This window comes from Berghia stephanieae, chromosome 6, assembly GCF_034508935.2.
Source record: "Berghia stephanieae isolate SIO BIC M18660-M18661 chromosome 6, UCSD_Bste_1.3, whole genome shotgun sequence".
Lineage (NCBI taxonomy): Eukaryota > Metazoa > Mollusca > Gastropoda > Nudibranchia > Aeolidiidae > Berghia > Berghia stephanieae.
The window spans coordinates 34,904,217-34,918,935 of NC_088365.1; the positions used below are offsets into that span (position 1 = coordinate 34,904,217).

General features: G+C 33.7%; 1 protein-coding gene across 1 annotated transcript in view; it reads right to left on the minus strand.

The window, feature by feature from the left end:
* Positions 1–6,160: 6,160 nt before the first annotated feature.
* Positions 6,161–14,719, minus strand: part of LOC144974939 (leucine-rich repeat serine/threonine-protein kinase 2-like) — a 115,251-nt gene continuing 106,692 nt past the window's right edge. The window contains exons 61-67 of the mRNA XM_078918473.1: positions 14,466–14,489; positions 12,406–12,484; positions 10,427–10,608; positions 9,491–9,631; positions 8,128–8,303; positions 7,346–7,441; positions 6,161–6,421 (exon numbers count right to left, since the gene is read on the minus strand). Of these exons, the coding sequence (XP_078774599.1) occupies positions 6,297–6,421; positions 7,346–7,441; positions 8,128–8,303; positions 9,491–9,631; positions 10,427–10,608; positions 12,406–12,484; positions 14,466–14,489 (823 nt within the window). The 3' untranslated portion in view covers positions 6,161–6,296. The remainder of the gene's footprint in view (positions 6,422–7,345; positions 7,442–8,127; positions 8,304–9,490; positions 9,632–10,426; positions 10,609–12,405; positions 12,485–14,465; positions 14,490–14,719) is intronic.

Here is a 14,719-nt window from a genome sequence, read left to right on the forward strand (position 1 = left end):
GTTTATGCATGAACTTGAGAAGTTTTACATTTGCCTTCTCAACGTTCTTTCCTCTACCCCAGAATGATGGGGCGCAATACTCCACAGCGGAAAAGCCAGGGCCTTAAACGTGCCTGGTCGGCATCCTAAGATGCCACCCTCCTCCCACAAAGCTTCTTCAGAAGACAGTTGCGTTTCTCTATTCTCTGGGCAACCCCCTCGAAATTAACCCAATAGGTAAGGCTGTGGTCCATCGTAACCCTTGGGTACTTCGGATATGCTTCCTATATTATGGAATAACTGGTCTCGGACTTTAACATTCAGTTTCAGGCTCTGTGATAGCCGCTATGTAGATGGAACACTACATCTATGGTTTTGTGATATTCATCTTCAGGTACTACTTTATCAAGTAGGTCTTAAGGTTGGTCACGTCCTTGTTGCTTAGTACGCTCTCGTGATGGGTACAGTCACTGCTCTGATAAGCGAGAGCCCAATCATCCGCGCATCCCAACCCCCTGTCTGAGTCTCAGGGAGGAAGTGTCTCGCGTGTCGCTAATGTACCTAAACAATAATATTAGTGCCAGTATGTCGGATATATTTCAGAGGGATGTCATTTAATTTCTGATTTTCCTGACGTTACTAGTGGCGTCTCACAGGGCGATTTGGAATTGTTATTCTCCTAGCAAAGGAGAGAACAGCTTCAATGTCTTTCTACATTTTGACATTCGCACGTTTCAGCATAAGCCCCTCACACAAGACTGTATCATAGGCCGTCGATAATATCGATTCAAAGCCTGCTTCAATATGCTTAGTAAGGGCAATGACATGTTCCGTTGTGCACTTCCCGTCCCTGAAGAATGCCTGCTCGGGTAGCAGGGTCGCGTATAGTCCCGGTCGTCATCGATGCAGTAACACACGCTCTACAAGCAGCTAAGTGGTGATATGGGTCTGTGGTTGTCTTCTTCGCTGATTTAGCTGGCTTCAGCATTTTAACTATCTTCGCGTGCTCCCAGGCACGAGGAAGCTTCCCTTTTTGCTAGGACAACATACATTGCCTCCGCCGACTCATGGGGAGGAAACGTGGTTTTCTCGAAATTGGGAGAAAAGTTACCACATTTTTGTACCAGCAAGAGAGGCATTGGCCGTGGTTGCAAACAGACTAAGGTCTAGAACCTGTCAAACAGTGGCTACGTTTCGCCAGTGGTGATTTTCTATGTATCTCACATGTAGCAAAAGAACCCGAAACCGTAGAGCATCGGTTTGAACGTTGCATAGTAACGTGACTGCAGGCGGGTTCGCGACCATAGACGAATGCGGTAACGAGTTAGCCGCCTGGATTGGGCTTCATGGGACCCTTAAAAGCTGCTACCAACTAGGCCCGTGTACCGAGACCCAGATGTGAAACTATATTATCGGGTGCTGCTTTGACGTTCTTAAAATTGACTGGGCGCAATCAGTTTTCCTTTTTCTGATTTTTCGAAAGGTCATTTTAAAACCTTGTTCAATGTTATCTTATTCATCAAATAAAAGGGAAACACTGTCTCCATTAAGAGACAAGCATGGCGACAGACAGTAATGCAAATCCTTGGTCTTCAGATGCCTTATGCGCTTCATGGCTCGGTGGAGATTAAGTAAGCGTACGTATGACGAGCTGCTCATCATTAAAAAAAAAAAAACAACAACAACAACAGAGAGATGTAGAGATAATATGCACGAGAGCGCGTGCATACACGCGCAAGGACACAAACAAACACACGCACAAGAACACAAAGAAACGAAACAAAAAATAACTATCTCAAGTACTTTTTAAAGAAAAATATCTTCAAAAGTCTCTTAAAACGAAGACTGGTAGCGATTCTCACGGACAGCGTTAAGGTTTCAAATGAGTTTTTGGGAGGTTAGCAGCTTAAAATTTTGGGATCTTGGTTCATATGGGAATAAAAGATCCTGGGTATAAATGGGAGCAGGAGAATCCAAGGATCTGTAACAAAACATATTTTGTATTCAAATATACGAATCCTATTCGGGTCTTTTTCTCTTTTCTTTTTTTTTTTTTTGGATAAGCAACTTTTAGCAACACCACGTGTCACGTGACCCCAAATTTTGTAAATAGGGAGCAGTGGGCGCCCTGCCTTGCAAGATACTCTTGAGAGTATCGGGGTTACCATAAAATAGTGTGATAGACTACTTGGTCATTCGATCAGGTAAAAAATCACAAAAAATAATGAAGTCTCTTTGAGCCTTCTCCTTCTTGCCAAGCCGATTGGTGCAAATGTGTACATTCAAGCCGATGGTACCGTTATGCTTGTATAGATAGAATGCACTTGGCCAAGGAGTTCACAACATTGCCATCCGGAAGTATAACGGACCAACACACAAACTTTGTGTAACCATGAACTTTTATAGTCTGGTTAATACAGTTTAGTGAGAACAACTCACAAACGCGGATGGCAAAAACAATAACAAAGGCCTGAGTGACGTCATCTGCATACTATCTATAGAGTAAACTCGATATGCATGCGTGAAAATGGGTTTTCAGAATATAGTCCAGTGTGACCCCTAATATATAGCTTCATTTTGGGTTCGCCTTCTCAAATGAAGGGGTCACTGCTGTGTGGCGATCAGATCTAATGTCTCACAAAATTACAAATATTTGTCATTAAGGACAACGGAATAAAAGAAAGTAAAAATAAGAAAGATCCATGTCAATAGTTTGGTAGAATTAATCAATTTTGGATACATTTATTCATTCACATTCTTCAACATCGCTTTTTTAAAAAAAATCATAATGACCATTGGCAACTATGAATATTTAATCTTTTTCTTCACAATAGGGGCAGTTGAACTTAAAATATTATTTTTTTTAAAAATATCATTGGTTACTAAAAGGTATGTGTGTAAACTTGTGCATATGTAAAAAGTAAAAATCTTTCTTGTTGACAATGTTATAAAAAAAATATCAAAGGCAATGCTGTTGATAAAATAAATGCTGTTTTTACAATATGAAATATAATATATATAATATATATATACCGTATATAAGTTTTAAATCAGCAGTGACAGAAATAAAGAATATGCATTATAGTTTTCTGCTTACATTGAAGCAGCTTAACTGAAACAGTACTGCCACATAACAAAAGTGCATACAATTTCAGTTGCTACTTTAAAATGTTGTCTTCTGTTTTTTCATAATATTCAACCTTACATGTGAGTCAATATGATGAGATGTAAATAAAATGTGACTATTTCAACACCATCGTAAATGGACGGTTACCATAAAATCATATTATGTTCATCATCACTCAATATAAAGACACAGAATCCCTTAATTTAAATACTAGTTGATCAGTATGAATTGAAATCGAGCAAAATGCAAATCTAGACGTCAAATTACTGTGATTTTAACGGTACTTGTGAAAGTTTTTGGTCATGTAGGCACCCAGAAAAAAAAAAGAATAAACAAAACAAATGGAAGAGTTCAGAGTCTGCAGTAATATCTAGCCACAAGTGGGTCAGGAAAAGTAAAATAAACGGCAATAATTCTAATTCAAATAGTGAGAAAAAGTAGATCCAAAGAGTGATTTATATTGATCTAGACGTAATATTACTGTGATTCTAACGGTACTTGTGAAAGTTTTTGGTCATGTAGGCACCCAGAAAAAAAAAAGAATAAACAAAACAAATGGAAGAGTTCAGAGTCTGCAGTTATATCAAGCCACAAGTGGGTCAGGAAAGTAAAATAAACGGCAATAATTCTATTTCAAATAGTGAAAATAAGTAGATCCAAAGAGTGATTTATATTGATGTCTCCACCTAAAGCCACCCAAAATCTCATTAATATATCTACATATCCCAATGGCATTAATAGCTTCTCTTCTGATCTAACAGCTTTCAGATTCATTTGCCTTAAAAAAGATCCCCCCCCCCCCCAAAAAAAAAACCAAAAAAAAAACAAACGAACAAAAAATGTAAAAAAACAACACTTTTTAAAATTGGGAGGAAAAGAAACTATAGTAACAATGACAAAAAAAAAAAAACAGGAAAGAAAAAAAAAGCATACGAACAAACAAACAAACAAACAAAATAATTACAGCGTGAATACATATATGCCTATGTTGATTAGTCAATTTTTGTATGGCATGTAAAATCAAATGTAACCCCACAAATAAAAGCATCATAGTTGAAAGACTGCAATTAAATAAATAGATCTGATTCTTTATTGCCATTCAGCTTATAATCACACGTGTTTTACTTTCAATTATAATTCCTTCTCGTACTTCAATCTTGTTGTTTATCGTGTTAGTGTAAGATAATTGTTTACGTTTGATGTCTGACTGTATCAGCTGGTTTGTATAAGGTTATAAGCTGAATGGCAATAAAGAACCAGATCTATTTTAATGTACTCATTTCAAAGTCCAATCTTGCTTTTAATTTAGCGAAATCTAAATTTATTTTAACAAAATGTAAACAAATCTGTCGACATTTTGTTGAGTTATTGAAATCTATTCAACTGTTAACTTTTTTTTATATTTTTAATAAAACTTTATAAATGCCATAAACTAATATAATAAAAACAGAAATACAGTTATAACAATAAATAATACATCAATGTCTTTCTATGGTGGTCTTTTCATGAAATAAGGCACTAACTTGGTACATTTCTCAGTATATAAAAAAAATTGGAATTCAGATTAATAGCAGACACAACTAAAATATGATTAATAATAATTTTAAATCAACAAAACAACAACAACAATTATCACAAAGTGCTCATCTGTGTTGAGTAAATATAGTAATTAACACCATGCACACATACACACACACACACAAACACACACACACACACTCTCTCTCTCTCTCTCTCTCTCTCTCTCTATATATATATATATATATATATATATATATATATATATATATATATATATATATATATATGGATGGGTGGATATACGGTCCTGTGGTTCTGACTGTGTTCAATTAATTAAATTAGAGCTTATATATAAAACAAAGTTAGATTAAAACAGAACTCACATGCAGTCAAAACAGCCGACTAACGAAATGCTAGCAGCATTGTTAATGCATTGTTAAAACATCTGTTTTCATTATAATATCGTGTGGAGACATGAACATCTTTCAAAACCAAATAAATGGATGAAAATATTCAAATCAGAAAGGAACAATTGAAGAAGACATCAGTATTTTTCTAGATTAAAAACAAAATAACATTCAAACACTGAAAATCACATACTCATAGCACCCATTTAATAGACTCCATAGTGTAACACAGATGAAAATACAAAGAAAAGATCGAGAACTAGGTAGTAGTTCTTAACTAGGATGGTTAGGAGAAGAAGAATTAAATCCACAAATCAAATTTTAAAAATTGCTTACGACATAAAGACAATGCAATTATATTACCATAACTCGACATTATTGAATTGATAGTTTTAAAACTGGCAAATGATAGTGCATTTACTAAATTAATATCAATACTGTTATTAACAAAATATTTACATTATTCTATTAGAACAAAAATATCTTATTTGGCAAATTTTTATCTGTCAGTAATAGAGAGACTCTTTCTAACAACAAATTTTGAAACTTTGAAAATTTAATGACTAGAAAATATTACAATTTGATTTTCTTGCTTTTACAATAAAAAGAGTTCAGTAAAGCTAATCCTGGTTTTACATTTCAAAATACAAATTCTGACTAAATCTCATGACTTGAAATCTGATTTCTCATTTTTTAACATAACATAACAAAATATAGCTTAAGTATATTTTTGCATTAATTATGACTTTTAAAAAATATATAAGAAGATGAGATGAAAAAATAAACACTCGTGCACGCACTCATACACACACACACACACACACACACACACACACATTATTCTTTATTTTAATGGCTTGTAGTTTTTTCGAAGGGGGGGGGGGGAATAGTATTTTTAAAATCTTAGCCTTAATATATATATATATGTGTGTGTGTGTGTGTGTGTGTGTGTGTGTGAGTGTGCATGTGTCTGTTTAGGAGAGACTGCCGATTGGCCTCTATGGGAAGTAGAAAGAACATGTTTCAATCATTTATCCATTTAAACATTTAAATTGAGGAGTTATAGATCATATATTTGTTCTTAAAGAACGAGAATTTCTTTTTAAAAATAAGAGTCATTCAACATGGATAAACAACTGTGTGTGTTTGTTTCTTGATGTAAAGAAAAATGAGATCCGTTCTAGTGTTGTATGATACAAAACAAATTATTTTATGTTAGCAAAAATCAAAATTTTCAAACCAACAAATGACGATGCACGCTATCATGAAGGAGGTTTCTGAGAGTATTTCTCAATGAGTTCTTGTCGCTTTTTGGACCAATCTGAAAACTGTTTGATTACTTGAGGAAATTCAGCATCCCATACTCCAATACAACCATTTAGATTATCTGGGGAAGAAATTATTATTTTTATCACCCCTGTCATACTTACATACATTATATTATGTCTGTGAATATTGATATCTGCCTATCCTTACATGGCTTAAGAATACGGACATAAAGGAGCCACATCTTTAAATCGTGTTCAATTACTATTTAATAATAATTACTTAATGCACTGATTTATTTGATTGTAACGAGCACAATATATGACATATCATAATTTATTGCATTTATATAAAAACCAACAATTAGTAACTCTTTTAAGTGTTAACAACTATAAAACACAGATGATGATGATGATGATGATGATGATGATGATGATGATGATGATGATGATGATGATGATGATGATGATGATGATGATTAAGGAGCCCGGGAATGAGAACAAATATCAGGAATCTCTCGATAAAATCAAGATGTGCATTTGACATCCAAGATTAATCTGAGTGAAATGTTTTAGCTGCTTAATTTGAATGAGTCTGTTGGCTCAGTGATATATATGTATTCTTTTGCAGCCAACAGACTTATAAATCCAGAGTTTATTCAGGTTTTTCTGTTGTATGGTGAATACAGTAAAAAAGCTTTCTACCCTATTTCCGATTTATAGCATAAAGCTGCGCAAACAAGTCCTTGTGTCATTAAGCTATCAGACCCACATTGTCAATATTTCAGTATAGTTTAACATCCAGGATATTTGATTTGATGAGTCTCCAGTCAAGGACTAAAGATTCTCTGCAAATGAGAGCTCCAAACAAGAGCATTTAGAGAATCTCATCAACTACTTTTATTTTCTTTCACTGGTGAAGTCATACATTTACCAATCTTTGGATAATAATATTAGTCTCCCTTTATCTTTTCATTCACTCGGATGGATGTATTAAATTTTGTAAAATTACTAACATTGACAGTTTTAAAAAGCAAGACCATTACCAATGTCACAGTCGTCGGTATCTGTAAAGCTTCTAAAACCAAGGCCTCCACTGAGGATGACGCTGGTCCTGGACTTCGGGCCATACTTAGCTGAACCTGAGATGAACACAAACAAAAAGGCACGTTGAATATAAAATGTTTTAAAATAAAAAAGTTATTGTAGATTATTATCTCTGCCTACATAAACAACTGTTTTAGAGGCTTGGAACAAAAAGCAAGCTAACAAACTTTGATTAATGCCACCAAATATAAGTTAAGATGACGAAGGTAAAAAAGTATGTAGAAAGTTCAATAATATTCTAAGTGCATAAGAGGAAAATAATCAAATGGATCTTTTAACACACAGACATTGATATTTGATTCTATTCTGATGTTTAAAAAAATACAATTTGGAAATAAGAGCATAAAATCGAGCATATGTTAAAAATAGAATACCAGCCTTATTAGACAAGCAATCATCCCTGTCTTGTGCCTTTTTTTCTGCTCGAGTAGAAATGTTAATCTGGTTCGTCATTGAGATGTTTCAAATCATCGATTGTGAGAGGTAATGGTTTTGGTCCTCTACTAGTTCACTTGATTGACCCGAGAAATAGTGTGTCATTGCAATTTTGGCAGAAATTTCTAGTTTACAACGTATAATGTGACTAAACAGTTTCCACCTTATCTCAAAGTTTTGAATTGACAAGAGTAATTTGCATTTTCCAACTTATTTCTAAAAATAGTCACTTAAATTGATCATGAACTTAGTTATTACCTAATTTTTGAATAATATGATAACTCACCCCTTAGTTTGACATTCAAAAGACATCTAACAGAGGCTGTGTGTCGGTGAGTACAAATGATAGGGACCCAGTTGTTGATGTCCACCAGGGCAATGTGACCTCCATGGGTTCCAATCCAAAGAGTTCTGGTATCGTGTAATACCATGGATGTGATGCGACCACTCTTGTTATTTAGTCTGAAAATATTAAGCCAGACAATTACAACTCTCCAGATAGAAGATAAAAAGAAAATCCCAATGATTACAAATAACGTTTTTAAAAAAATGATTTCCCTTTAAGGAACTTTAATAGCTTAAAAACTAAGAGATATACTCACCTGGTTTTTGCATAATGTGGAGAAATTATGTAAGTTTTGTTTGTTTTTATGTTTTTTACGGCGCTTGCAAGACATTTAGGTTATATCAGCGCCAGTAAAAAGGAAGAAAATGGGATAGTAAAATTCTATAATTACAATTAAAGCACTCAAGAAAAGGTAATACAAAGGGGAACTGGGAACAAATTGGGATCAGATGTAGATTCCAAGAGCACACTATCACTGTACTTAGTTTGAGATCACCTAAATGTCTCACCCAGACACCAGCAGATGATCCCACTAAGAGGGATACACTCAAATGCTTACATGATTCATTCAAAATAACATATAGTAATACATAACCGACAGATGATTTACAAGAAAAAAATATTATCTCCCAAAACAATAACTATGCATTTGACTGTTGCCCTCCCAGTCAGGACAAAACCAAGTAATCTCATTACAAGACAAAGACAGAAAGTAAATTGGAAAACAGCTATAAGGGGGATAGAAGACACAGTAAGTGCCACCCTGCCCACTATGGAAGGCAGGAGCCCACCCAGAATGTCCCATATAAATATCGCATATTTATAAAAAACCTCTCATAGAAAAAAAAAAATTAAATACAAACACGATATGTTTGTATACTGTTTTTAAAAAAAATATAAAGTCATGTTATATAACAATTATTTTAAATTATACCATAATTCAAATCAAATTTCATGAGATTATATTGATAATGCATAACAATATCTTTTGTCTCATAATATCAAAAAAAGTATTTAATAAAAGATGAGGATTCTATTTAAGAAAGGAAATAGTCTTAATTAATGAACCCAGTTATGATCAACATAACAATGTGTTTCTCAAAAACTGTGTGAAAATAAGGTGTCACTTTCCATGGTAAGTGCAATTTGCCAACAGCATGATAAATAAAAGATGAATTATACTGATGTATTAATGGAAGAGACAAACCATGAGTTAAGAATTATTATATTCAAGAATTTTCAAGGACAGTGGATCCCCCCCCCCCCCCTTTCGGAAACAAAACAAAAAACAAGGTCAACATACCTAAAGCCTAAACCCATATGAAGGTGGTTCTTTCGTTTCCCAGAGTTGATGTCATAGGCTTCCAGAATCTCACTATTTCGATGAGCCAGATACAATTGTCTGCCAAATGCCATACATATGATTGGCTGAGAACCTGGATTACTGATAAATCAAATCAAAGTATAGAAATCAACTTTTGAAAGATAAGTCTAAACATATAAATATGGGAAAAAAATAATCTAAGTGTCTAATTAATCATCCACCCCTTTTAATTGAAATATTTTAAACTTTTCCAGTGTTCTCAGATTACAATACAAGATATATCAATCAGTTTGACCCTCTTTGTGAATATTTGGACCTTAATTTGTCAAAAGTAAAAAACTAGTCAATCTGAGAGAGAGAGAGAGAGAGCGATAAAATATATATATTATATATATATATATATATATATATATATTATATATATATATATATATATATAAATTCATGAGGACGTGGAATAAGCCCACAGAAACGAACGTCTCGACCATATAATGTGAGTGACAATTTGTATTCTGCATATATATATATATATATATATATATATATAAACATTTCAAGTATAATTATGATCTTCTACAGTATTGTTTCAAGCGTTAGCTCTCATCAGGAAGTGGAAGTGAAAGTAGATTGTTGTGTTTTTCGTTGTGTTTTTCAAGCTAACGCTTGAGAGAGAGAGAGAGAGAGAGAGAGAGAGAGAGAGAGAGAGAGAGAGAGAGAGAGAGAGAGAGAGAGAGAGAGAGAGAGAGGGAGAGAGAGAGAGAGAGAGAGAGAAAGAGAGAGACCCAATCCTCATAGCTGTAACTGCTGTCTTTGTGAGAGCAGTCAGGTTTGCGAATATGACCATATGAAAAATGCATGAAATCATGATTAGAATTATATCCAGTCTTGAAGGGTAAAAAAAAAATCATTTCTCACCTGTCTGTGACTGTGTTGAACATGGATTCCACAGCGACGCATATCCTGGTATCCATGACAATGACCTTTGTGCCACAAGAAGCCACAAGACGTCTGTCTACAGTACTACGCATGATGCATCGAACAGGTTCATACTCTTCCCCCAATTTCATCTCTATGGGTTTCATGTCTGATTCTTTCTCCTGTTTTGAAGCAATACGTATACATTTAATATATTCGTTTGTTTTTATTTTTAAGGGGTTTACGGCGCCAGCAACACATTTAGGTTATATCAGCGCCAGTAAAAAGGAAGAAAATAGGATAGACAAATTCTAGAATTACAATTAAAGCACCCAAGAAAAGTTAAGGCAAAGGGGAACTGGGAACAAATAGGGATCAGATGAAGATTCCAAGAGCATACCATTAATATACTAAGTCTGAGATCACCTAGAAGTCTTAACTGGACACAAGCACAAAATCCAACTAATAGGAATACACTCAAATGTTTACATTAAAAATTCAAAATAACAAATATAACAATACATAACAGAGAGATGATTTACGAGGAAAATAACATCATCTCCCAAAACAATAACTATACATTTGACTGTTGCCCCCCTCCCCTCACCAAGGACTCCGGCCAGGGCCAGAACAAAACAAAGTAATCTCATTCCAAGATAAAGACAGAAAGCTATTGTAAAATAGATAAAAGGGGAAGACCATAATTGCCACCCTGCACACTATGGGAGGTCGGGAACCCCACCCAGAATATATTTCATTATGCCTCCAGTAAAATAAAAATAAATATACAAAACAATTAAGCACACTTGCATTCTCAAAAGTGATGTATCAACCAAATATGATATCCTGCCACAGGCCAAAGCAAGTTTCTATTCCATGAGCAAAAAGTAATAAACAAAAATGAATAAATCAGCTTTACAATAGAACAAAATATCAAACTCGAAATTTTGGGCTCAAAATCCTTCTTCAGCCAACAACAAAAAACAAAACATAAATACATTACTGGAAAACTCAGATAGACAGCAGAAAAAAAAAGAAAATAAGCACGTCCTTTCAGGACAAGATCTTAGAATGTAAACACTTCCATAAATGTGACCAATCGTCTCAGAATATTATTATGTCGGCCTGAACTCCAGGCTGAACATTAGATTTTCAGCTCGACTCACAATATTTGGGATAAAAGAAATGTCTTCTTTGTATTCTAAATTGGCAATGAACCTCGTTCTGACCACTTTGAATTGAAACTTAATTTTCTTGACATTGTTCACTCTGATAAAATGCCAGATAAAAGCATTGGTCACAAATTTGCTTTGTACCTAGGCAATACAGTGGAATCTCAGTATAACAGGTATGATGGGACAGCCTAAAATCCCTGCTATAACTATAACCGGGTGCCTGTTATATCCGGACCTGTTATAATACTGAAGTTCCATTCTATTTACTTTTAATATTTTTGGCAGACCCCTTCTTATGTTGGCTGCAATGTTGAAATCTAAGAGCCTGGTCTATCTAAGTGCATGCACTTTTAGCACATGTAAGCTGAGCTCCTAAGTAGTAGTAGTAGTAGTAGTAGTAGTAGTAGTAGTAGTAGTAGTAGTAGTAGTAGTAGTAGTAGTAGTAGTAGTAGTAGTAGTAGTAGTAGTAGTAGTAGTAGTAGTAGTAGTAGTAGTAGAAGTAGTAGTAGTAGTAGTAGTAGTAGTAGTAGTAGTAGTAGTAGTAGTAGTAGTAGTAGTAGTAGTAGTAGTAGTAGTAGTAGTAGTAGTAGTAGTAGTAGTAGTAGTAGTAGTAGTAGTAGAATAATGTGATTTTAAATAGTTTTTGAAGAATGAGCTTTGACTTTATTTTCATGCACGTTAGTGGAAATCTTAAACAACTAAACAGCATTAAAATTTTGCCCTTTATCTGTTAAGGCAAATCATAATTAGTTGATCATTCGGTGTTAAATTTTTACCAGTCATGCTTCCATTAACATATTTTACCTGCAAAATTTCTGACATGGGATAAAGCGCCATCATGCCATTGGCTAAGCCTGCTAAAATCAAAGGATCATCACCACGACTGTAAAAAGAAATGAAAAGGAAATATTTCAATGGCAAATCAGTTACTAAAATTTTATTTGCTCAAATATATCGCAACTAATTTGTGGTTTTTTAGAAACAAAGGCATAAGCAAGTAACAGGTACATGTATTTTCTCTGCCTAATCATCTGCAATGTGAGCGGGAAAAAGCAGAATCATAAAGGGTTTCTCATTATCTTCATAAACATTTTTGTGACACTTTTCCATATTCTATCATTCCAATGAAAACATCGATTCTTAAATGTGTATTTCATCCTTTTGCTTTCTCATGACATGGAAAATTCTTCTTCTTCGATATATGTTACTCTGAAAATAAATTAAATATTCCAAACCTAATATCATTATTCACAGTGTTTTCACTAATTCCAAACTTAACCGATCTATAAATTAGAATAGATAAATAAATCTTATGAGTCTGACCAAGAAAATAAATGTCAGCTATTTGTAATCATATTTCTTATCACTGTTTCACAAAATATCAACTTTGTGAATCAACTGATCCATTTTACACTCCCATATATTATAAATAATCATTTGTTATGACAGATTATATAAATAACCAATGATGTACTGCACTGGCTTTTTAAAAAAATCGTTTTTAGGTTAGTTTAGTTTAGTTGAATTAGTTGGATTAAAAAAAAAATTTTATATAGCAAGTTAATTATAGGCGGCATTACAATAGATAAAACTAGTGATTTTGGAGCAAAAGTAAAGCTTTGATAAATTTGATTAATATGGAAGCGGACTGTATCAAAGTGATAATTAGGAAGCAGGTATTGGTGTAAGATAAAGATCTAAAAAAGTGTGTATAAAACAGTGCTAGGCAAAAAAAAAAAAAGCATCCCCAAAAATCAGTCTTCCTTGATGAACCGTTTTATATACACTTTTTCAGATCTTTAGAAGAAGACTGTAAGAACCATAGAAAGGCCATTTCATTGATTGTAATTCTGAATTTAATGATTTTGTTTCTGATATTCATTCCGTTAAATAATCTTTGATCATTTTTTTTAGTTTGCTTATTTTTTATTTCTGAACTAAGTCAAATGGTTTGCTGGAATTGAGATCGTTTCCAATCATAGTTTTTACTATTTTATCTAACCGGCCTTAACTAAAAACCTAACCATTTACATCGAAATAGCTGTAGCAATAACAATGTCTACGTTGTGTCACAATTTTTGCTCTCTAAATTATATATATGATGATATGTTGGAGCAACATAGAAGATTTCCTGCAGAGCTGCAATGATAATGTGAGTGTACATTGTGAAAGCAATATGCGTGAAATTTGATGTTATCAAAAGCAACGGCATAATCCACAGTGGAATTAATCTTATCTCCTCTCAATAAAATCAGAGAAAAGATCTTACAGTGCAGAAGAATTGTATGATAAAATCATTAAAAAGATGCTCTTTCTACCAATTCAAACAAATTCACTTTCAAATGCGTTTGGAAAGTGAACTTAACAATATACAGGTATTGGAAAGAGCTTAATATCAGGTAAACAAAACAAAAAAGGGTCCAAAGTTTAATGACGTGAAACTGATCTTACACCAGTAAGGCATAAAGCCATTGAAAAAAAAACAGGTGCAAAGAGTAAAGAGGATAATTAAAAAGAAGTGGTCTATCGTGTTCTTATATCCATATTACAGTAAAGGAATAATAATAATTTAGAAGTGAAAATTAAAAGAATTGTGTGATATGTTGTGGAAAATGTTTTTCAGTTAATCATTGCTTGTTTTTCGTTTAAGGGGATAAATACTCTCTCTCTCTCTCTCTCTCTCTCTCTCTCTCTCTCTCTCTCTCTCTCTCTCTCTCTCTCTCTCTCTCTCTCTCTCTCTCTCTCCTTCCTTCCTCTCATATCTCTGTTGACCCTACAGCCCATATAAAAAGAAAATTCACTGAAAAGCAAGCATTCATACAAAAGCTGTGAATAGTGCATGCAAATAACACTTTGTGAATTACCAATATGAAGAGCTAGTACTTTTCCTGCACAAAGCACAGAAAACAAAATGATAAAATGAGAAAATCAATTTTTGTTATTTGAAATCTTATTAAAATTAAGAAATCTGACAGAGAATTCAGAACAGGCAATCCATTCATAGCCTCGAATTGTCTTTTTAAATGACGAAATAAGATCAATAAAAGGTCTTCACCTTGTCAAAAATAGCATTTATAAAACACAAACAATTTTGTTTAAAACTGAGGATAGTATTTTA